The sequence below is a fragment of the Acanthopagrus latus genome, chromosome 3, assembly GCF_904848185.1.
Source record: "Acanthopagrus latus isolate v.2019 chromosome 3, fAcaLat1.1, whole genome shotgun sequence".
Lineage (NCBI taxonomy): Eukaryota > Metazoa > Chordata > Actinopteri > Spariformes > Sparidae > Acanthopagrus > Acanthopagrus latus.
The window spans coordinates 1,226,107-1,249,544 of record NC_051041.1 but is presented as its reverse complement, the minus strand read 5'-3'; the positions used below and the strand labels follow the sequence as shown (position 1 = coordinate 1,249,544).

The following is a 23,438-nucleotide window of genomic DNA, read 5'->3' as shown; positions in this document are numbered from 1 at the left end:
TACTGACACACAGTTACTGTGTGGTGAGAATTAATTATGATCTTCCCCAGGCAAACAAGCCGTGAACAGCAGGTAGAACCTCTAAGAGTGCTTAATTCTGGTCTCCACGAAGTTCAAACGGCTAGTAAGAAAAACCAAGCACTATTTAGGTGACCTGCACTCGGCAGAGTTAGATCTTCTTTCACACGAGGAGGAGTGGTTGGGTTTAGGTCACAGTGGTTTTCCCCAGCACTCTGTTTCACACTCCTCCTCTGATGGAGGGTTCAGCCTATACATGGTCGTGTTGGTGTGGATGGGTTCTTTAAAAACACTTCTGTGGTTAATGTGTATCTACGTGGCGTATCCGTAGTGATATATAACTGAAGTATTACTAGTAGCATTTTACATTTCATTTTAATAAAATATCAACCTTTGACACTTTGGTTTGTGATATTTTTGTCTTGTCTGGTCTACCTACATACCCACCTGCCCAGGAATTAATACAACTCCAGTGTTTTGCACCCATGTGATCACACATTAGATATCATTTAATAAATATTCAGGCAACTAAGTTTGTCTCTCTGTGGTGAGTGTTTTCCATCACTGAAGGATGATTAACAACAGTGGTCCGAGACAGGAGCCTTGTAGAACTCCAGATGTGCCATAGATAGATTAGTTTGTACCACTTCTACAGATAAACACAGAACACTCTCTGGTACCAACACAGTGTTTGTTGTTGGTGGAAGATGAATGCACAAAAGAAAACGTGTGTTCAACAACCACAGAAAGACGTGTTAAAGGAAAATCTAATTCAGGCCTGGTGATGCATTTAGTCTATAGTCTAAAACTTTCCACTATGAAGAGAGTGTAGGTTGTTGGTGTCGGACGTGTGGTCTCGCCTTCACACATTAGACCATGAATAGACACAGAAGTTTCTGAGAACACCAGTCAGTAACCACACAGTTCCTGTTCCCAGCTGCACATAAACAGCGTTCGGACTTCAGTCTGTGAGCTGAGTCTTTTCTGTGTGAAGATGAGGGTGAACATCTACAGCTGCCTGCTCGTCTTTGTTCTGGGCTGTAACGTCACTGCAGGTAAGAACTTATAGAAATTAATCAGTTACTCGACTGTTAAAATACATTTCTGACCAGTTAGCTTCATGTTTTTCTGCTAAACTTCAATAAAACTCTGACATCATGAAATCCAAGAGCACTGAAGTTAACTGAATTTCATGACAATGATAAAATGTGAACCTTCATATTTATCAGAACTTCTTTTCATTTGCAGCAATAAAACATGTAACAGTCCAGGAGAAGCAGTCAGTCGCTCTGCCTTGTCCTCACGCTGTGGAGGGTGAAATGACGTGGAGCAGAGAGACGAACGGACACAGAGTTGATATTCTTACAGTTGATGGTGACAGAGACAAGAAACACATTCCTGATCCAGACAGACGATACAGTTCACTGGCCGATAAATCCCTTCACATTTTCAAAGTTACCGTCTCAGACTCTGGAAGATACTTCTGTAATAACGCAGCAGCTGTGCAGCTGACGGTGATCCCACCAGGTAACATCACACTTTGTTTCTCTTCTTGTTTCAACATCATGTCGATCATTTCTTAAAACACTGATAACAGAAATACTGTTCAACAGTTTAAACAGTTTAATAAAATGGTGCATTTCAAATGTTATAAAAACCACAGTGGATTTGATGTAGGGGATCTTTTCCTGATACTGTAGAGGAGAAACAATTTGAGCAGTTTTAAAAGTTAGTAATTCATTTTTATCTAAGAAGATCACATCTGGAGTTGTGTCACAGCTGGTGTGAGTTTTTCTCTTCAGCCACTGACTTTCTCCTGAATCATGATCAGTTTATGACGGTACATTTAATGAATCTTGTTTCGTGTGTCGTGAACAGGAACAGCCAGACTTGTCGTTCCAAAGTTGAACACCGTCACTCTGAACTGTCCTCGTGATGCTGGAGGATCAGATGTTCCAACATGCAGCAAAGACGGACGTGAAATACAACAAGATGAACGCGTTTATGTTTCGCCTGTGAACAAGACGTTGACTATAAGACGGCTGCAGCCTCGTGACTCTGGACTTTACTACTGTGATGGAAAACTTGCTGTGTACCTGACTGTGATCAAAGCTGAGACATCTGACAGAGGTGAGAGTCTGCAGATATTTAACTGGTAAAATAAGAACAAATCATCCTCTTCAAACAACAAGATGCAGATATAACTTGCACAACAGTTCTGTAAATGTCTGTAACGTACAGTGCAGTCTGGAGAGCAGGTTTACTGCTGACTGTGAATAAAGGTGAACAGGCTATATTTGCAAAATAGGAAGTAACTCACACATCCTGACACAGAGTTATTCTTATTCTGAGGAAATGTCTTCACACAGCCACTGACTTTCTCCTGAATATGAGTGATCATTTTATGACAGTATGTTAAATGACTCTTGTTTTGTTTGTTGTGAACAGGAACAACCAGACTCGTCGCTCCAAAGTCGAACACTGTTACTCTGAACTGTCCTCGTAATGTTAGAGGATCATGTGTTCCAACATGGAGCAAAGACAGGCGTGAAGTACAACAAGACAAACGGGTTTATGTCTCACCTGTGAACAAGACGTTGACTATAACATACGTGCAGCCTCGTGACTCTGGACTTTACTACTGTGATGGAAAACCTGCAGTGAAACTGACTGTGATCAAAGGTGAGACATCTGACAGAGGTGAGAGACAAGAAGTCAGAGAGGAACAAAGAAATACGAGTTACAAAAGAATTATTCATGATCAATTACATCTGATCTTACAGTTCAGCTTTTAGCAGCTAGTCTCTGTGCGATCGGGTGATTAGAAGTGTCAAATATCATTTTAAAAAGATGCAATAAACAGGAAAACTGAATCAATAGAAAATAATCAAATAAGAACATAGAAATACATTGAAAAAAGGAGAAAATACATATACAAATGTACATATGTGATGAATATTTATGTCACACACTGACAGAATGTCCTGGTTTCTGAAAAGAGGGGAGGGCAGAGCAACTGTAGGATTAATTCAAGAATTAGGATTAAATATAATAATCAGAATAATTAATAACTTGACTGATGAATTAAAGTCTTTAAACGGCCACATGGTGGCACTGTTGCTACTGTTGGACCTGTTTCCTGTCCCACCATCAGACCAGGCATCACTGAACCTGAAGAAGTGTTCATGAGTTATTCTGCAACCAAACCGGAAAGTTAATACAGAAGTTAAATTAAATGTCGTCTCCATGTTCGTCTTCTGTCTTTGGCAGCTCGACAGGAACAGAAGCGACGCGCGACACGAAGAGAAAATAACTTCTGATCCTCCGTCACACAGAAACAAGAGGTACAATACAAATCTAGAAACAACTGATGTTAAAATACACTTTATATTGTTCAGCTGTTGTTCTGCTGCTGTCATTCTTATGCTTGTGACCTCTGCTGCTCTGTCCTCTGGTGTCTCCTCACAGCTGTCTGATGGACGGAGCTGCTGGACGTCCTGCACACCTCAACAGTCTCTGCTGGAGGTTTTCACTCTGCATTTTAAAACCTCTGCTGAGGAGGACTGTGCTTTCAGTGGCCACAGCTTTAGATTCAGTCTTGTAGAATAATATATGGTGTATATAGTCAAAGAACTACATATTTAAAGGTTCTACTGATAAAAGATGTTAGTTTTAGAAATGTTTTGAGGTTTTAACAAAACTGTTCACTTCAACAAAATGCACAGTTACAAATAAAATGACAAAAAATGTATCTTTTTTATATATAACGTAAAGAGACCTCATCTCAAATCAACAAACCCGACAATGAAATGAACCATTTAACCTTTTCTACCCTGAGCTGTTTGTTTCTGAATTCGTTTATAAGATTAAGAGTTCCATTAAGAACCATTTTGGAAGAAAAGCTCTCTGTTGGCTGTAATGGAAAATGTGTTTTTTGTATTTTAACCTGCTCGATCTTTGTCCTACACTGTGCTGCTCGGTTAAAGGTGCATTTTGTATTTTTTGTGAATAAATCAGACTCAAAAAGAGGAAAAAGAGAGAGATCTTTATTTGTTTTCATGACAATGGTACAGTTGATGATCACCTTTATCCTGTTTTATTTTTAAGGAGACTTGGGGACATTTCCAGCCGATTGAAGCCTTTTTGAAGCCAAACATGATGTTTTTCACTTTAGCCAGGTGTTTTTTGTGCCCAAAGCTAAGCAGATCATTCTGATGAGAGAGGAATAGAAATCTGAAGTTAAACGTGCGTCAAACATCAACATAAAGGAAGTTCAGTTTGGACTTTTTTTGTGTGGTTTTGCAGAAATGTTGAGTCAGTTGAATTGTTCCATTTCTTACCATTTCCAGGTTGAAACTCTAATCCATCTGTATCTCATCATGGACGTGCAATTTCCCTTTATTTCCTGACAAACCAGAACATGAATATCAGAGTTTTAGTAATCCGGGGAATAATCAGTGATTAACGACTTTCACAGTTTGATGACTAACAGGATGTGGTGAGAAGCAAGTGTTTGCAAACAAGTTCAGGTCAGACTGCATTTACCTCGTTTTATGTACCCGTACCACACACTCAACACGAGGACGGTGATGAAGGCAGTGGCGAATAAGGCAGCGGCGAGGATGCTGTAGTTGACGGTGGACGCTTCATCCATCAAATCATGATGTTTGTGGTATTTAGAAGCAACTGGAAGACAAACGCACACCATATTTACGTTGGAACACTGCAAGGCGAGGAGTGAATGCTGGAGGGTTAGGGTTGGATGCTGGAGGGTTAGGGTTGGACGCTGGAGGGTTAGGGTTGGATGCTGGAGGGTTAGGGTTGGATGCTGGAGGGTTAGGGTTGGACGCTGGACGCTGGATTAGTACGGGTACTAACCTGGACGCTGGAGGGTTAGGGTTGGATGCTGGAGGGTTAGGGTTGGACGCTGGAGGGTCAGGGTTGGATGCTGGAGGGTTCGGGTTGGATGCTGGATTGGTTAGGGTCGGGTGCTGTGAGGCCAAAGATGAGCTCGAGAAGTTCAGGGTCAATATCTGGCGGGCGATTTTTGGACACTGGACGACGAGGGTTGGACATTGGAGGGCGAGGTTTGATTTCTGGAAGCCAAGGGTTGGACACTGGAGGGCGAGGGTTGAATTCTAGAATGCGAGGGTTGGACACTGGAGGGCGAGGGTTGAATTCTGGAATGCGAGGTATTGGCGCTGGAGGGCGAAAGTTGAATTCTGGAGGGCGATAGTTGAAATCTGGAGGGCGATAGTTGAATTCTGGAAGGCGAGGGACGTACACTGGAGGTGGAGGTTTGAACGCTGGAAGGCGAACACGAGGCATGGAGAAGGAGCCCCTCATACTGTTTACTGCAAAAGAAAAACACGACTCTGAGATCTGACAGATTGATATTCACTCATCAAATAAAAGGAGTGCAGCCGACATTAAAGAGGCACTTTGTCCTCTATGAGAATGAAGCTCTTTCCTAAACATTTCATCACGTCAAATCTGGTCTAAATTAGTGTCTAATCAACATCTTCAAACTGTTCTGAACCAGTGGTAAAATGCTCAGTGTGGTACATGGAATACAACACAATAAAAAAATCTGAAAACACAGAAATGTGTTTGACCTGATGAGAAATAGCATCGCTCAGAATTATTATCTTTTAAATGTTCTTACCTGCAGTGATATTAAAGCCCAGGATCAAGGCCAACAGGCAGCTGATGATGTTCCCCCTCATGATTCACCATCGACTGAACACCTGCACACGAACCAGAAGCCCAGTTTTATTCAGAGCAGAGAACAGGAACTGCTGTGAAATGGAAAATGGTGAAGCGGTTTCCCTTTTTGTTCTTTTTTTTGTGGTCAACGATGACTGAGGCTTCCTGTTATACAAACATCATCGTATGAAGCCGTTATGTGCAGTTGTTAGAAGGAAGAAGAAGACAAGCAATCCTCTGGTTTTAAGATTTAGACTAAAGACTAAAAACAAAACCACATTTTGAGGATGCCAGGGGAGCAAAGCACACAGATAATTACATCACACTCTCATGATGGTGATAGTGGAGACATGCAGCGAGGTGTTGTAGCTGAGAACAGGATGGGGTTTTTACCAAAGCCACAGTGGTTTACTGAGTAATAACACACCTGTAAAGCTCTGCTGATGCTCAGTTTGTCATGTAAGGGCTCTTGGCGGCTGTTGGCTCTCACGATGGTTAGGTTATAGAAGTGCCAGTCAGAATACTACGTGGGTGTACACCTACCTCTTATTCTTCATATTTCCAAACTGAGTGGAAACAGAGAAACAGCTCTGAACTGAAGGAGTCGGTGTGTTTAAAGGGGAAAGTCCAGCTGAAAGTCCAACAAATGTTGTTTTTGAATCTTCGGATACAGAAAATGAATATACAACATTCTCACTAGTTTTTTTTTTATTTCCTCGTTTGCCAGATTGAACAAAATGCAAAACTGACTTTTTGGAGAAAGGCTGAAAACATCAGATGTGTGAAAATGTTTTTAAAACCTGGATGTAAATCTGCCAACTGTGTCTTTGAATGCCGGCAGAAGCTGAAAGAAACTCCTCCAGGCGGCACCTGTTGATCTCTGCAGCTGACGTGAAGATACATTTGGTGCCGTTTGTTGGTTTGAAGTTGGTCTTGACACAATTTTTGGTTACAACTGGGACTTTTTACTAATTTCCTCCCAAACAGTTTCAATCATCAGCCGCTGACTATCCAGGTTAACCCAAAAGTTTAGCCCTCTTAGAGACAAACCTCGAAATAAACCAAAGAAGAAGAAAGTAAAATCCAGTATTCATCTGACTACTTTTACACGTCATATCGATACTCTTTGTTTCTACCATCAGAATTTGTGAAGCTCTATCTTATCTTTAAATCAGTGACCACCAGGGAAATAATCCCGTCCTCAGCCACAAACGTTTGTGTTAGCACGTCCTCCACTTCTGCTTCTGGGAACTAAATCTTAATGTTGTGGGTGTGGAGGCTGATTAACTTCATGTCCTTCATTTATGAGCTCAGTCACATCTCCTTATTTGGATCAAACCTGCTAACAGCGAGTCCAAAGCATCAAAATAAAACAAACCAACAAACACAAGGATAAATGATCAGAAGAGATCCACGAAAACTACTGAAGGATGGCCACCAAACTTTGTTCCAGGATATGCTCTCTCACTTTCTTTAACCTTGTCAGATACATCATCTCATAAGTCATTTGACTTTGTACCAAATATGGTACACAGTACATTCAGACGAGCTCAGACACAACCCAAAGAGTCATCAGTGGTCATTAACCACAAAAGGACGAAACAAAGCCAGCGTGGGTTTTATGTCTCCAGGCGTCTGAGTTCCTCTTTTCAGCTCTGAATAAAAAATGTGATCCCTGATAGCTTTCATGTATTCAGTCACTTCAGTCAGTGTGAGGATGATGATGAACGTCTGCAGCCGCCTGTTGGCCTCGTTTGTTCTGTGCTGTGCCGTCGCTGCAGGTAAGATCTTTTAAACGCAGACCAATAATCCTGAGCAATGCTGCTTCTCATCTCTGTATTTTCTATTCTTCAATTATTTATTCAGTGTTGTCTGAACCCTCACTCTGCCGAGATACACACAAGTTCAGACTTTAAGGTCCAAACTCTGATATTTTTCTCAGAATTATTGCTTTTGTTCTGAGAACAAATAAAACATGTTTCACGTGTGGCCCAAACCCTCTTTCATAGACAGATCATCAGTTTGTCAGCAGCGTCGGCACAGACGAGCCTGTTGAACGTCTTCTCTCTCTACTATGTTTTATATTTGTTGTTGTGTGAAAACAACTTAACACCAGTTTCATATCCGGGTTGTTTTAGTGAGGACGTCTGTCCACCATGAAACTGATCCAAGAGCTGCAGATTGTTGTTAGAGGAGGAGGTGAACCTGCCCTCCAGACGGAGGTTTTTCAGAGGCCCACTTCAAACTGATGCTCATGAGAACATGAGAACTATTATGGACCAGCAATCACTACAGATGTGCTGATGTCTCTGTAGCTGATTAGCTAGCTGGCTAATGTTACATTGTTATGGCTGATATTTTTGCATGGCAGTCCCACATTTTGACACACTTCACTGTCCCATCCATAAATAACTCTGGCTCAGACATCACAAAATGTGTCTGATTGGAGAGTTCCTGACAGAAATGCTACTTTTCTTGAGATGTTTGTGTATTGATTGAGAACGCTGTTCCTCTTACAGACATAAGGCACAGATACGTCAGGGAGAAGCAGTCCATCGCTCTGCCCTGTCCTCCGTCTGTGGAGGGAAACGTGACGTGGAGCAGAGAGACAAATGGAAGCAAAGTTGACATACTGACAGCTGATGGTGACGGAGGAAAGACAGACATCCATGACCCGGACGGACGATACAGTTTACTGCCATGTAAATCACTTGTCATTTACAGAGTCGCTGTCTCCGACGCTGGAAAATACTTCTGTAACAGCGAGCCAGCTGTGCAGCTGACCGTGCTCAACTATGGTAACATCAGACTTTAATAAAAGTCCACAAACAAACTGCAACCAATCCACACAGGTCAGGAAAGACAGACCGTTGCTGTGTCTCAGTTCAGGTCTGCATCCTTCAGAGGAGCATCTGAAGGCTGTCCCAGTCTGAAGGCTCCTCCAGATGCTCCTTCTTCTCCATCTTCTTGGAGGATGCACCGCTACGATCCTTCGTGGCCTCACATATCCCAAGGTTCTTTGCATGCCCGAAAAAGAAAGAAAGAAAGAGAGAAAATGGTGACATCGCGTGGCGAAGATCGTCACCTCCGTGGGCTTATGTGGCAGAAATCGTGACGTGAGGGTAAAACATCTGGTGACGCAACCAGGAAATGCTCCAGAGGCTCGACCGTCACATTTAACAACAGCTGACCAGGTTAACAAGGTCTCTGAAGGACTCGCCTTCACAGACCACAAAGACCGGGTCCTTCAGAGGACGCAGACCCTGAACTGAGACACAGCATATGATTGGTCGGAGACCAACGTGCAGTCTGTCATGACTGATCTGATACAGGAACTGTAATGTAATGTGGAAATATCTCAATTTAGAAATACTGTGATTTATTTGTCTTCCAGCTGCTCCGAACCACCAGAAACCAGCTCTTGGTTGGATGTTTGGAAGACCTACCCTCCCCCTCCTCATTACCTTCATCATCATCACTATCATCCTCCTCATCCTCTTCACGTCCACTGGGAGGTGCAGGTTCAACAGACCAGGTAAATAAAGCCTATAGTCATCAGACTATAATGTGGTTAATCACGGATTATTCCCTGGATTACTAAAACTCTGACGTTCATGTTCTCGTTTGGCAGTGAATGAAGGCAAACAGCATGTGTATGAAGAGATATGGGATGATTTAAATTGTCAGCCTACACATGGTGAGAAACGCTCAACCTGAACTTTTCTTTATGTTGATACTTGAGGCTTGATTTAGTTCAGTTTTCTATTCCCCCCTCTCATCAGAATGCAGTTGCTTATGGTCTCATCTGGTTTAGTCACGTAAAACTCTTGGTTGGTTGGAGAAAACAGGGTTTGGCTGCATGTTTTGGTCACCACAAAAACGTTTGCAAATGTTCCCTAAAAAAACACCTGGTTCTGTCTTGTGATTGTCCACCTTCCCGTGAAGACTAGCCAGTTTTGTCACTACAAGCACTGGAGATGTCCTTAAAAACACTGAGATTGGTCACCACAAAAAACAGCTGGAGATTATTCACCTTCCCACGAAAAATAGTTGATTTTGTCACCTTGAAAACAGCAAGAAATGTCCACAGGATCTCCCTAAAAATTTAGCTTTTGTCACCCAAAAATGCTGGAAATATCTCCAGGTTTCCTTAAAAAAAAACACCCAGTTTTGTCGCCACAAATACAGCTGGAGATTATCCACCTTCCTGTGAAATGACTAAGATGTTTCCCAAATCCATTTTCCAATCGAAGCACAGATGCAGCTTTTTTCTTGCTCAAATTTAAAGTAGTTTTGTCTTTATGAATGTTACTTTCCATTATTTTATATCTTCATATACAATCATTTCTTGTTATTTGGCAGGTAGAGCTTACTCCATGGCGACCTTTGCAGGTAAATAATGAGACATGTTTCCATCTTATTTTCCTCCCGATGTTTAATGGTAGTAAATGTGTCATTTTTTCCATCGACAGGTACACCACAGCTTAACGACTCTGCATATGTTTGACTGGAAAAAAGCCAAAAACACCAGGAAACAACAAAAGTGACTGGGGTCACAACAGGAACCTGACATCACTCATGACCACCGAGTGAAAGCCAATGAAATCTGACCAGAACATTAAGTCAGGGAGGAGTTTCACTGGCACATCAGACAGTCCTGCAGGAGTGAAGGGACCTCAGGGTGACTCGCCTCCGTAACACAACGAGCTGCTAATCACGACAACTTTCAGTTTCCAGTTTTGTCATTCAAAATGTCTTCCAGTGTTTTTTAGTTATTCTGATGCCTTCTTCTGTTCCAGCACTGTGGCTGTTGATTAAAGGAGACAAAATGTTTATCCTGTGTGACTGTTTTCCTTTTATAAGAGGTGTTTTAATATCTCATATTGAAGTTTAAAATTCTCGTACCGTGACAGCCTTAAAGGTGCATTACGTCATTTTGGATTTGCCAAACGAATAAGCGAAAAGTATGTTTAAGTCCTCAGAGTGTAATGCGGTCCCCATAATGCTGTGTGGCGCTAAAGAGGCTAAACTCACAAGACTTCCTGAAATTATAAACGAAATAAAAACAAATTGTGTCGATGGGAATATGTCAAATCAATGAATGTCTTCCCCAAAACTACAGAGTGCACCTTTAATGTGATGGGAAGTTTGTAAAATACCAAAATGAGGAACTGGATTTGATGAATTTGGACAAACTGTTGTGCAGAGTCGTACTTTACATCTGTTATCACAGTAACACATTCAGAGGAAGCTGACGAGTCTGTTCTGTAAGAACTTCACACTTTTTGTTTTTCGTTTGTACGATGTCACACTTCATACCCTCCGTCTCCACCGGTGCCCACAGCTCTGTGTGAAGTGAAGTGTTTTCTGTTAGTGATGACAGCGAGTGCAAAACACCAGAAACAGAAAAAACTTCAGATGTTGTGACGTTTAAACAAGAAGAACATCCCAACATGAGGCATGTAAAAGATCTGAGTGCTGTGAGAAAGTCACCGTGTAGAAAGCAGAACTGTTGAACTTCTGAAGACACATGAAAGCTGCAGTTCTGTCTCCTCCCAGTGGCAGGAAGGTTTCTCTGACCTCCACAAAGCTCCTGCAGAAACTCCCGTCTATACTTCTAGATTTCTGTACAACTTTAACCTTCGATGTAGGCGATCACACAAAGTTGCGTGGATCTGATGTTCTTTGTAGCATCTTAACTTCTTCTGAGTGATCGTGATTGAGAACAGCTGGTGACTTCAGGGCCACGAACATCACAGTGGGCTCAGCATCGATCTGAACAAGTCAGAGAGACTTGGAACCATTTCAACACGGTTACAGGTCCCAGTATGATCAAGTATGAGGGTCATGGCCACATGTGATGTCACATTAATAACATCCAGCATCAACATGGACGGAGTTTAAGATGTGCTGTGTTCTTGTTTTCGCTCCTGTTACAGCGACGTACAACATAACGCTTCAGATGAAAATCCCCAGCAGGTGTTCGTTACCTGCGGGAGGTGTGAGTGGGTTCAACAGGAGATATTTAGCGGTTTGACCTGCGTTTAAGAAACCTGTGTGGATCCGTTTATCGCCTCCACGCCATTGTTGCCATGTCATTGTTTGAGTGGATTAATGAACATACTTTGCAGAAGGGCGACATCTGGATCTCTGATTTTCATCCTTACCATCAAAACTAAAACAAAAGACGGTGACATATTTCACGTTATGAGAAATGAATCTAGAATATATTAAAGTTTCACTTTTTGCATCAAATTAGGGGGGAAAAAATGAACTTTTCCATGATACGCTAATGTTCTGAGACGCACCTCTATATGTTCTTTAAACTTCGGGGGGATTTCACTGCCTGTGGGACCAAACTGTCTCTGAGGGGGTTAGTCCAGGTTGTTTTCTGAACACCATTCTGTCACATGCTGAATCTCCTCCCTGTGGGCTGACTCAATGTTATTTGTTATCAGTCCTACAATGTTCGTGTCATCAGCAAATCTGACGATGGTGTTGTTGGGGTGGACGGGGGAGCAGTCATGGGTGAAGCCCCTGTGGTGTGCCAGCGTTCAGGATGAGGGTGGGTGAAGTGCGACCTCCCATCGTGAGGTTTTGTGGTCTGTTGCTGAGGAAGTCCAGTCTCCAGGTGCACAGTGAGGCAGTAAAGTGAACCTGACTCCTCTGATTCGGGTGTCGTCTGTGGTGGCCGAGCTAATAATACCAGCACTGCTCAGTGTTCAACGATGACACCAACATGTTTCACACACAGAGGTCATGCCACGACACTGTGGGGGTGACGGCTTCTATCAAACACAGAATATTTCTGTACATGGTGTGCTGCAGCTCTTTCCCACACTACTGAGAGGTTCACTTCCCCTTTTCTGTGTTACCAGCTGGGTGTTTGGCAGCAGAATGACTGAGTCTCGACTCCCACGGCCGCTCCAGACGACAACGTCAGCTCTCTGAATCCATCTACATGTTGACATGTTGGGAACTAGGCCACAAGCTTGTTTACTCAGTTTGTTCAAAATCAGTTTCTTTCCAAAAACTACAGCGAGCAGCTTTAACGTGTAGTTCGGGAATATAGCGAAATGAGGAACTGTTAGCTGGTGCTGGTTCGAGCAGCTTCATGTTTGTCATGATGTCACCCTTCAAACCAACAGTCTCCACCCGGCCCAGTGCCCACACCCACATCCTTCCTTTCTGCTGCATCATTTATTTAAAAAAAGTCACTTCAACTCTCGGTGTGACTCTTGTTGGTTTCCGTAACCTCTGACATTCGATGGTGCCACTTTCCTCTCCTCCATGAGCAGTGTGAGGTTGCGTTTGGTCACACTGGTGGGCAGATGGGTTTGTGGGATAACGTGATCTCTTGTCAGGCCTCAAGCCGTGGTCGTTCAGCCAATCAGGTTCCTATGGAAAGGTTAGCGTAGCTTCTTTAGCATCAGTTCTATCAGAACTGGAGAGTTTAGCTCATTGAAAGAAGAGCAGCGAACAACACTGATGGAAACATGTTTTCTGTCTTCTCTCTGTTGACTCCAGGAAGGGTTGGATTCACCTGCTGGCTCCGCTGGTGGTGACGCTCTCCTGCTGTTGATCTGATTGGTTGAAGACATGATGGTTCATCCAATAACTTGAGAGGTTTTTTGAAAATGGCTGTTCTTTTCCAACAGCCCAGTCTCGAGGAGTTAATGTTGGCAGTTAGCGTTTCTGCAAACCGCAGACACGTCCAAGGTTGACATTCATACCAAACATGTCGTATCAGGTTGACATTATATGTTCATTAGTTGACTCTCACATCAGGAGCTGTGGGTGGTGTTGTTGCTACAGTCAACATGGCTGCCACTGTGGGGAGATTTCCAGCTGTTCCTGTGGCGACAAGAACAGCTGGAAATCTCCGAACGGTACTCGAATTGGCCTTTACTCCCATCACCACTGGAGACAGTTTTTGTTGTGACCGAAGCCGACTATTCTTCACAGGAAGTCGAACCGTCTCCATTAGAGATCTCTTCCACCAAAGCAAAAGGTATTTAAATCCAACCCATGATGTTTTTCTAAACCTAACCAGAGCATGAACACAGCGTTCAAACTAAACAAATGTAAAGTTGCAGGATAATGAAATCCTCAGTTTGAACTTTTGGTGATTGGTCAGCTTGTCTAGTTAGCTATTAGCAGCTTCTGTTTGGTGTGTACCCGAGGATGGACAGGCAGCTGTCTGAAGGAAAACCTTCAAACTGAAGAAATATATATGTTGGCCACTTCATTAGGTACACCTACAATATAAAACAGCTCTTAACATGATCATCAGAAACCACAGACATGTTAAACCTTCAGGTTTCTTCTTGTTTCTTTGCTGTGGCGTCTCTGACTCTGCAGCTCGTACACCACCACCTTCCTTACGTCCACTTCCTGACAGCAAAGTCATGTACAAGCATCAGTTCAGTATAAATCTGAACAAGTGTAGTTTGCAGGAACATACATTTCCAACTGTTTTATCCTCTGTCAATGTATTTATCGTAAAAAACACAACATGCATCATAAAGTTCATCAGGCACATTGACTCCATGAGGCCTGAGCACACATGTATACACAAAATACTCAATCAGTTATCTCGTGAATGTTTTCCTGACTGTGGTGATTTAAAAACACATATTTTTATCACTTTCCAGCTCTTGTGTTTCTTGAGCTGCTTCAGTATCAGATGATATTATCGTGTACTTACATAAACACATATAAGTCGATAAAAACTTCATCTTTCTCTGGATTCTGTAATAAGAGTCATGACATCTGATGTAATCGTATAACAGACGAATAGGAAGCGTTGGTGTTCATCAGTCAAACAAAGACAGACAGATTAAGACTCTGTGGCTTTGTGTTGTTATAGGAACATGTGTGAACACCCGACAGCTGAGTTCCTGTTCTCAGCTCAGACAGAAACTGTGGTCAGTCGAGTCGCTTCAGTCTGAGAGAAGATGAGGGTGAATATCAGCAGCTGCCTGCTGGTCTTGGTTCTGGGATGCAACGTCACTGCAGGTAAGAACTTTGTTTTTAGATTCTGTTCGGTGTCGTCTGTTGTCGTTCGGCGTCGTAGTTTCATCGAGTTTGTGGTTCAACATCGACGTGAAGTTCACAAGAAGTTTGCCAGTTTGTAGTCAAAGTGTCATAAAGTGGTTAACATTAGTTCAGGAAGTGCGTTAGAAGCTAGTCGTGACACCTTTACATGAATAAATAGCAGAACTAAAGCTTTAACTGTTGTTCTCTAAATGTCTGGCCTTCATCTGCTCACATATTTGATTGTTGCTTTATTGCCAATAAAGAACCGAATCAGTCAATCGATCTTTATTTGACCAACAGCGTCAGCTAACATCAGAAGTCATCTCATGACACTTTACAAACTGAGCAGGTTCAGAACAAACTCCTGGATTCATTTATTTACAGGGACCCAACGTTTCCCTCATGAGCACGAGGTTCCAGACAGCAGCGAGAGTAAAACTGACTCGTAACAGGAAGAAAACCTGGCGCACAACCAGACTCAGTGCTGGGCGATCCGAGATGTCTCGACCAGAATCTGGTCCAGTTTCTGCCAGAATGCTACTAGACACACAACATGAACAACAACTCATTTAGCCACCAAAGTAAAAGTCAGATGTTTAACACGACTGTGGCTGAAACCTCGTCTGCATCTTTAGTCTGAAGGTCTTTTAAATTCAAGATTGAGTTCAATAAGTACTCTGATATTAAATCACTTTTGAGTTTCCTGCAATGTTAGAAATGCATTTGTATTTTAATGAACAATTGTAAATCGTTTCTATTGCAGCATTAAGACATGAAATAGTCCAGAAGAAGCAGTCAGTCGCTCTGCCTTGTCCTCACGCTGTGGAGGGTGAAGTGACGTGGAGCAGAGAGACGAACAGCACCAGAGTTGATATTCTTACAACTGGTGGGAAAAGCGACAGGGAGGAGAAACACATTCCTGATCCAGACAGACGATACAGTGTCCTGGCAGATACTTTTAAATCACTTCACATTCGCAGTGTTAACATGTCAGACTCTGGAACATACTTCTGTAATAACGCAGCAGCTGTGCAGCTGACGGTGATCCCACCAGGTAACATCACACTTTGTTTCTCTTCTTGTTTCAACATCATGTTTCAAAGCTACATGTTTAACAACTATATATTACAAGATATAATATGACGATTATTCACAACTTGAATACTTAAAGACTTGAATTCATGCCACAGTGGACTGACAGAAGCAGGCGATTCATGAAGCCTTTTGTTGCATCTCTGCATTCAGGGTGACCTGCAACTTTAAATATATCATTTAAAAAAATCAACAGGACTGAATATATCGTTTTGATCTGCAGGACCATCAGTTAGTTTGAGTCACAGGAGTGATTATATTTCTGGCTGCTAACTTTTCAGATGGTCTCTAATGACTCAGTCTTGGTTATTTATACAGTTAGTAAATGTTAAATGAACATATATTAGGTTGCAAATTGAAAAACACTATTTTACCAGAGACATGCTGACAAATGATCTGTGAAGTTTGTTTTGATGTTCTTATCTTTATAGTTATAGTTATTAGTGTGAACGGCCCTTTATAATTGTTTAAGTTACTAAAACTGCATCAAACTGTCTCAGCTTCTATCTTCTTCTCTGAAACTTAATTCAATAATTCAAACATGGAGGACATTTAGAATATGTACAGTAACAGGTCATGATCAGTTTATGATGGTACGTTAAATGAATCTTGTTTTGTTTGTTGTGCACAGGAACAATCATACGTAACGCGACAGAGAAGACAAATGTCACTCTGAACTGTCCTCCTGATGCTGGAGGATCAGATGTTCCAACATGGAGCAAAGACGGGCGTGAAATACAAAAAAAAAAAAGGTTTTCCTTTTCACCAGTGGACAAGACATTGACGATAAGACACGTGAAGCTTAATGACTCTGGACTTTACTACTGTGATGGAAAACCTGCTGTGTACCTGACTGTGATCAAAGCTGAGACATCTGACAGAGGTGAGAGACAAGAAGTCAGAGAGGAACAAAGAAATATGAGTCAGATATTAATAATATAAAAGAATAATTCACAATTTGGGGAACTGAGCTTTTTGATTTTCTTTATGAGAGTTAGTTTGAAGATTGACTCCACGTTCATACCTGTCTGTTAAATATGAAGCTCAGCTAGTCGCTGGTTAGTTTAGCAGAACCAACATTGTTTCCTGTAGAACATCGTGCCTGGTGTGAGCTCCTCCTTATTATTACATAATTATTATTATTCAGCTTTTAGCAGCGAGTCTCTGTGTGATCAGGTGATTACAGGTGCTCAGTGGATTTGTTACCTTTGAACAGAGGCAGGCTAACTGTTTCCCCAGTTTCCTGTTTCTGTGCTAAGCTAGGCTAAGCTAAGCTAACAGGCCTCTGGGTGTAGCTTACTGAGTGTAAATACATGAGAGTGGTATCAGTCTGCTCAGCTGACTCTCAGAGAGAAGAGTCTTATTCCTCTACAGAGATCCTGCAGACTGGTGAGTTCATACAAGGCTCAGTAAAGCTAAATTACAAAGTGAACATCATCTTCTGCATTCAGCTGCTTGATGTCGTGAAAGCACTTCTGCTGAAACTCACACCACAGAGATGCTGAAGACTTTTGTGAGAGTTTGATTTTATCTCTCTGTGGTGAAGATGTTGTTTTGTTTGGAGTATAAATGTCATCTGTCTCACACTGAACGTACCGAGGCTTCACCTAAAATAACTCAACACCAGCAACTCAAACTGCAACTAAACCAACAAGAAGACAAACAGCAGCAACAAGTGCAGCATCAACACCAGCAGAGAGCACGGAGACGACTACAGCAACCAGACAAACAGGCAAGAAGGGAAAGAACAAGAACAGGAAGATAAAACAGGTTTTTATGGTGATGAAATCTAAAAGAGCTCAAAGACAAATAAAAACCAACAGCATGAAGACGTGAGGAGCAGATATTCAAACAGACACTGATCTAGAGTCAGTGCTGACATGCATCTTTGACACTGTGTTAAAATTAAACCGGTGGGTTTGTGGTCGAATGAAGGAAGTCGAGCGCACGACATGATCTGAATGCAAATTCAAGACACGAGAACAAATGACCACAATACTGAAAGAAATCTGTCTCAGACTAGAAAATGTCTTCATCAAGTCACTTAGAAACTATTTAATTACATTTATAACAACAATATTAAACAGCATCATCTGTGTGATGTTCAACCACCTGCTGTTTTCCTGAAAGACTGATTTTAATATATCTACAACAGAGTCGTGGATAATCTCTCAGTGTCAGTTCATCTCAACACAAGAACTTTATGATCGACTGTTGACACGTTTAATTGCTGTAATATCTAAACTCAATACAACTCAATGGTCCATAGTTACTAATCAGAACAACATTAAAGGGTAATAGGAGATATTCTGAATTCAGATCTTTAGTGGTCATTAATGTATTGTTGATTTGTTTAATATGCATTTGTTTAAGTTTGAAGGGATTTACATACTGAACTGAATCTTGTTTCTGCCCCACTCGCAAGGAGAAAAGACAAAGAAACCACCAACAACAACTACGAAGCCGACTACGACTACGAAGCCGACCACGAAGCCGACTACGACTACGAAGCCGACCACGAAGCCGACTACGACTACGAAGCCGACCACGAAGCCGACTACGACTACGAAGCCGACCACGAAGCCGACCACGAAGCCGACTACGACCACGAAGCCGACTACGACAAAACTAACTACTACAACTTCACCATCGTCCAGCACCGGTACGTCTACGACAATCTGAAGTCTTATAACGTCTTACTGAGGTATTAATTCTTACTTTGTCTTCCAGTCGCTCCTACAGACCAACAACCACCTCTCACTTTGGTGATTGGTACCGTTGTCCCCGTGCTCATCCTCCTCCTCATCATCATCATCCTCATCATCATCTACCTCATTAATAGACGCAGGTTTAAAAGACGAGGTAAATAAAACCTGACACAGTGTGTGTTACATATTCTGCACACTTTAATATGTTCATTTATGTTTATACAATAATATGCTTTTAATTAGTAAAAATGACATCAGAAAGTCTGATACAGGTTAGAGCTCATGTGTTTGCTGTCAGATTTTCAGATGATCAGTTCTGTGCCCCTCATGGTCTTTTTCACAGGAACTGAAGAAAGATGCCACGTCTATGATGAGATTCAGGGTGGAGCAGTGTTTCAGGCTACAAACGGTGAGAAATCAGAAGTGTTTCATTCTTAAAAAAAAAAAAAACTACCTTCCTCTTTCAGTGAAGATCGAGACTGATGTGCAATGAAATCCCACACTTTGTGACATGTTTCCTAAAATACACAGACGGTGGCCAACATGATTTATATGACTTGAACCAAATAAACTGTATTCATGTATGTAAGTACCACTTCATATATACACAAATGAGGATTCCTCTAGTTTTGATTCTTCCTGCAGGTGTAGAAAGAGTCCCTGCACCAGTGGATTCATACTGCATGGCACAATTTCCAGGTACATTTTTCCACTAACTTTACCGAACACCAAAAAAAAAAAAAAAAAAAGGTGTCTGAGTGTCATGGGGTTTTAACATGTTTACATTTTATATTGAGATAATACATCTTGTTGTGGCAACTGAAAATCAGTTGCTTGTCTAATACAGATGAGTCCACCTGATACCTGTCCGCTGTGTTATGTCTCCACCAAGCGGAGCTGATCGGTTTCACTTCAGTCGCTGTGTTACGCTGCGCTGCGTATCTGTCCCGGCAGTCCGAAACCCTCCAGAACAGATACGCCGGACTTCCATTTCTGGTGGATGCTGGAGCACGACGCAGCATCTCAGCTGAATTTAGCACCGAGCAGACAGGAAGTCACGCACCGAAACAACAACCACTGTGTCTCAGTTCAGCTCTGCATCCTTCAGAGGAGCATCTGCAGTCTGTCCCAGTCTGAAGGCTCCTCAGATGCTCCTTCTGCTCCCTGTTCCTGGAGGATGCACCGCTACGATCCTTCATGGTCTCACATATCCCAAGATTCTTTGCACGCTCGAAAAAGAAGAAAGAAAGAGAGAATATGGCGACATCACGTGGCGGAGATCGTCACTTTCGCGGGCCTGGGCGGCAGGAATCATGACGTAAGAGTAAAACATCTGGTGACGCAACCAGGAAATGCTCCAAAGGCTCGACCGTCACATTTAACAACAGCTGACCAGGTTAACAAGGTCTCTGAAGGACTCGCCGTCACAGACCACAAAGACCGGGTCCTTCAGAGGACGCAGACCCTGAACTGAGACACAGCAAATATCTCAAAAAAGAGACAAACACAAACTCTTCTACTAATCCTTCGGTCTGGAACACTTTACGTTTTTATAACACAGACCTATAACTGCGATCGCAAGTGATTATGTGATTATCGCGAGAACTTCTCGGCCTCACGACGTCAGTTGTCTGACCGTACTGCACTGTGGTGGACTCAAAACACAACCGGTGAGGGTCGCTGGACGGCAGCGCAAAACCTGATCGGAGCCGTAACGCAGCGGACACGTATCTGGTGGAATCTCGGGGTGAAAGTTGATCAAAAACACTATAAGTTCTTTTTTGACTTGGTTTATGACTGAGGAGAGGCAGTCTCTCCTCATCGTTTGTTACAATAGCAAACAAAACAGTCACAATATCACATATGATCGCATACATAAATAATGATGTATCTATATTATTAAGTTTCATATGTAAGGACAATATATCAAAATAAGAATGGACATTTGAGAATTTCTCTCACAATCCCAAAGAACATAATGTCGACTTACCATCTCTGACATTAATGACACAATAGTTGTCTCATAATTAGCAGATCTTTATATCATAATTATAATGTTTGTCAAGTGAACAAGAAGGCCTAAATAGATAAGAATGTGCTACATACAGCGTCTCTCACAGTTCAGACAGTTTTTCAGGTTGCAGGACATCATTATTACAAAAGCGTTTAATTTCCTTAAAAACTGTAGCTGCAGATAGCTCATTAGCATGGTTAGCTACGCAGCTAGCAGTCTGCACTGGGGGCTAGCTAGTTAGCATGCTAATTATAAGCTGGTTCTAATTAATAGTTTTTGCTGCTAAATGTTTTAACAGTTGGATCAAACCAAGACGATCCCACGTATTCCACCATCCCCGACCTTCAACCAATGGAAAAGACGAGCGGTAAAAACTTTATAGACATTTATAACCAAAGATTCTGTTGGTATGATTCTGAAGACAAACTGCTCATATTCATCATGTTATCATTGTTCCTCACAGTAACGTATGTACCTGACGAGTCCCTGTACTCTGAGATCTGCGAGACGTCCCTCAGTGGAAATAATAATAAAGGTAACTTTAAACTTGAGCTCCTCTGTGAGGTCTGTAAATACACACATTTATAACATGAGATGCTAAACAAGGCCGACTGCATTTTTTTTTCCAATTCCAAATACAGCAAATTAAAACGAGAGAACGAACAAATCTACAAAAAACCTACTGATGGGAATTTTCCATTCAAACAGCCATTTGAGTGTAAAATTTGAGATGACAGGAATAAAAGTCTAAAAGCAGTGAAAAACAGGCTGAAGTAACGTTTTTGTGGTTGTCTCACAGGTTCCTCACAGCCGACTGACAACGCGTACTGTTTACTGCAGAACACCAGAACACCTGGAAAACATCCAAAGTGACCGACATCAGCTGTTTGTGATGTCAGACTTTGGTTGATGTCAGTTTTTGTATTTAAATTGGAACATGTATAATATTTTTACATGTGTTTTATGTAAATATTAGATGTACATTTTTTTTTTTTACAACATTAGTTATTTGTAGATTCTTGTCTACCTGCTGAAACTGACCCAGTCTCCAGAGTAAATGTTTGTATAGTTCTAGAAAGTCACAGGTAACTTGAAGCTTTTATATTTCTTTATGTTGCAACTTTTTTCCGTTGAATTTCTCTCTTGTTGTTGTGCTGATGCTCTGGTTGGATCTGGACAGAAAAAACACTTCATCACATCGTGGTTTGGCTTGAAATACCAGCTCAGGTATGAACTAGGCTGAAAATGTCCCCAGAGTTTCCTTAATGACGCCTGGTTCAGTCACCACAAACACAACTAGAGAAAGGCTCAACTTCAGGCAAAGAATATCCAGTTTTGATGCCACATACACGCAGTCTCCTGGAAAACACGACTGGGACGTCCAGATCCACTGATGTCACTCTTACAAACTGCTGATGAATATCCAGCAGTTTCACACTGCAGGTGTGTCGTGTTTCCTGTAAGAACTTCCTCCTCGTGCCTTTGTTCCCTGCTTGAGTTTAAATCTCTCTGTAAATGTACATTATTTTTTAAAAAGCATTTGAGTTTTGATCATTTTGATCATTTTGTTGTCGACGTCATCATGACGTCAAGAGAACGCTTCAAACCGCTGTGACTCGAACCGAGCTGTCGAGCAAGGCATCGTTAAAGATGTCATTGTGGTTTTTAATAAAGTTGTCTCACATCTCTTTAACTTCTCATTTCTTTATAGAATTATATCACCCTCCTCCACCCACTGACTTCCATGCTGACTGCTGTTTGACCTTCCCCTTTTCTATTTCTGTGCATCATTAACAACCACATGGAGTTTTTAGGGACCTATATATGGAAGTTTTCTGTTAAAACAGTCTTTTAAATGTTAAATTTGATAGAACAGGAATAAGAGTCTTTAAATCAGAATCAGAAATCCTTTAATGTCGCGCAGATGGTGAAATTTGTTTGTCACAGCAGCGATATAATATTACAAACAGGAACAGGAACAATAGCAAAAAATAAGCACTACAATAAAAAGGGAAGAAATAGACATATTTACATATTTACATGATGTGGTGCAAAATTAACAGCAGTTTTTGTTTTGTTTTGTTTTTTTTTTTAACATATATTGTAAATATGTAAAATAATGCTTCTGACTTAAAATAATGACCCAGCCGTGACAGTGAACTCATTAATTATATATATATATATATATATATATATATATATATATATATGATTGGGTGAAAATAGGTTTGTTGGATGGACAGTGTCAGTGTCAGTGTCACACACACACACACACACACACACACACACACACACAGAGTCAGCACACTGTTGACTTCTGAAGGACTCGCCTTCAAAGACCACGAACACCAGGTCCTTCAGAGGATGCAGACCCTGAACTGAGACCCAGCACGTGATTCATCAACTGTACATGTTCACACTGTATTTGCACAGAACTGATCCATGTCACTGAAACTTCTCTGGGCGTCACAGTGTATTTCTCCACTGCACCTTCATGATGAAGAAGTTGTATATAAGTAAAACGTCAGACAGTTTTCACACCATTTCAAGAGAAAACCACACCAGCACGTTACAATCAACGAACAAACAGACCAACCAGCTCACAGCAAACATGCACAAATGTTTGGAAACTCACCGATGGAGCATCTGTGTTCCTGTGGTGCGTCAAAATCCACCAAAGCTGCCATCTCTTATTCACAAATGTCAAGTTGATTCACATGAGGCAAATGTTTAGTCCAAAACACAGTATTCCATCCATAACCAGTGACAAACTGTCACTCTTACATGCTTTTTCATGCTTCTATCCATCAATTAGCCTCACAAGATGGCTGCCGACCTCTGACCTATTGATTGACAGCTCA

General features: G+C 41.7%; 2 protein-coding genes and 1 long non-coding RNA gene across 8 annotated transcripts; 2 read left to right on the top strand and 1 right to left on the bottom strand.

Annotated features, from left to right (window-relative positions):
- Positions 1-943: 943 nt before the first annotated feature.
- On the top strand, positions 944-22,379 carry LOC119016465 (hepatitis A virus cellular receptor 1-like). Of its 5 annotated transcripts, none has more exons than XM_037092275.1 (10): positions 944-1,073; positions 1,267-1,545; positions 1,897-2,148; positions 18,281-18,517; positions 18,586-18,717; positions 18,907-18,972; positions 19,209-19,262; positions 20,876-20,944; positions 21,041-21,112; positions 21,377-22,379. In XM_037092275.1, the coding sequence occupies exons 1-10, from the start codon at positions 1,013-1,015 to the stop codon at positions 21,448-21,450; spliced, it is 1,296 nt and encodes a 431-aa protein (XP_036948170.1). In that variant the 5' UTR covers positions 944-1,012; the 3' UTR covers positions 21,451-22,379. The 5 variants fall into 5 exon arrangements, with proteins under 5 accessions (XP_036948170.1, XP_036948172.1, XP_036948169.1 ...); XM_037092277.1 differs by lacking the exons at positions 944-1,073; positions 1,267-1,545; positions 1,897-2,148 and adding exons at positions 14,604-14,742; positions 15,527-15,817 and having other exon boundaries at positions 18,281-18,342; positions 18,475-18,517; XM_037092274.1 differs by lacking the exons at positions 944-1,073; positions 1,267-1,545; positions 1,897-2,148 and adding exons at positions 14,604-14,742; positions 15,527-15,817; positions 16,487-16,738 and having other exon boundaries at positions 18,284-18,517; positions 21,377-22,378.
- LOC119016470 lies at positions 4,049-23,337 on the bottom strand. Its single transcript, XR_005074167.1, has 6 exons — positions 23,213-23,337; positions 5,684-5,765; positions 4,897-5,372; positions 4,564-4,704; positions 4,359-4,423; positions 4,049-4,229 (listed from the first exon to the last, which is right to left on the bottom strand). It is a non-coding gene; the product is annotated as an uncharacterized LOC119016470 (long non-coding RNA).
- LOC119016469 lies at positions 7,379-10,480 on the top strand. 2 transcript variants are annotated; one of them, XM_037092286.1, is made up of 6 exons: positions 7,379-7,505; positions 8,244-8,522; positions 9,119-9,259; positions 9,356-9,421; positions 10,091-10,116; positions 10,197-10,480. In XM_037092286.1, exons 1-6 carry the CDS (start codon positions 7,412-7,414, stop codon positions 10,269-10,271), a joined length of 681 nt encoding a protein of 226 aa, XP_036948181.1. In that variant the 5' UTR covers positions 7,379-7,411; the 3' UTR covers positions 10,272-10,480. The 2 variants fall into 2 exon arrangements, with proteins under 2 accessions (XP_036948181.1, XP_036948182.1); XM_037092287.1 differs by having other exon boundaries at positions 10,087-10,116.
- Positions 23,338-23,438: the final 101 nt, after the last annotated feature.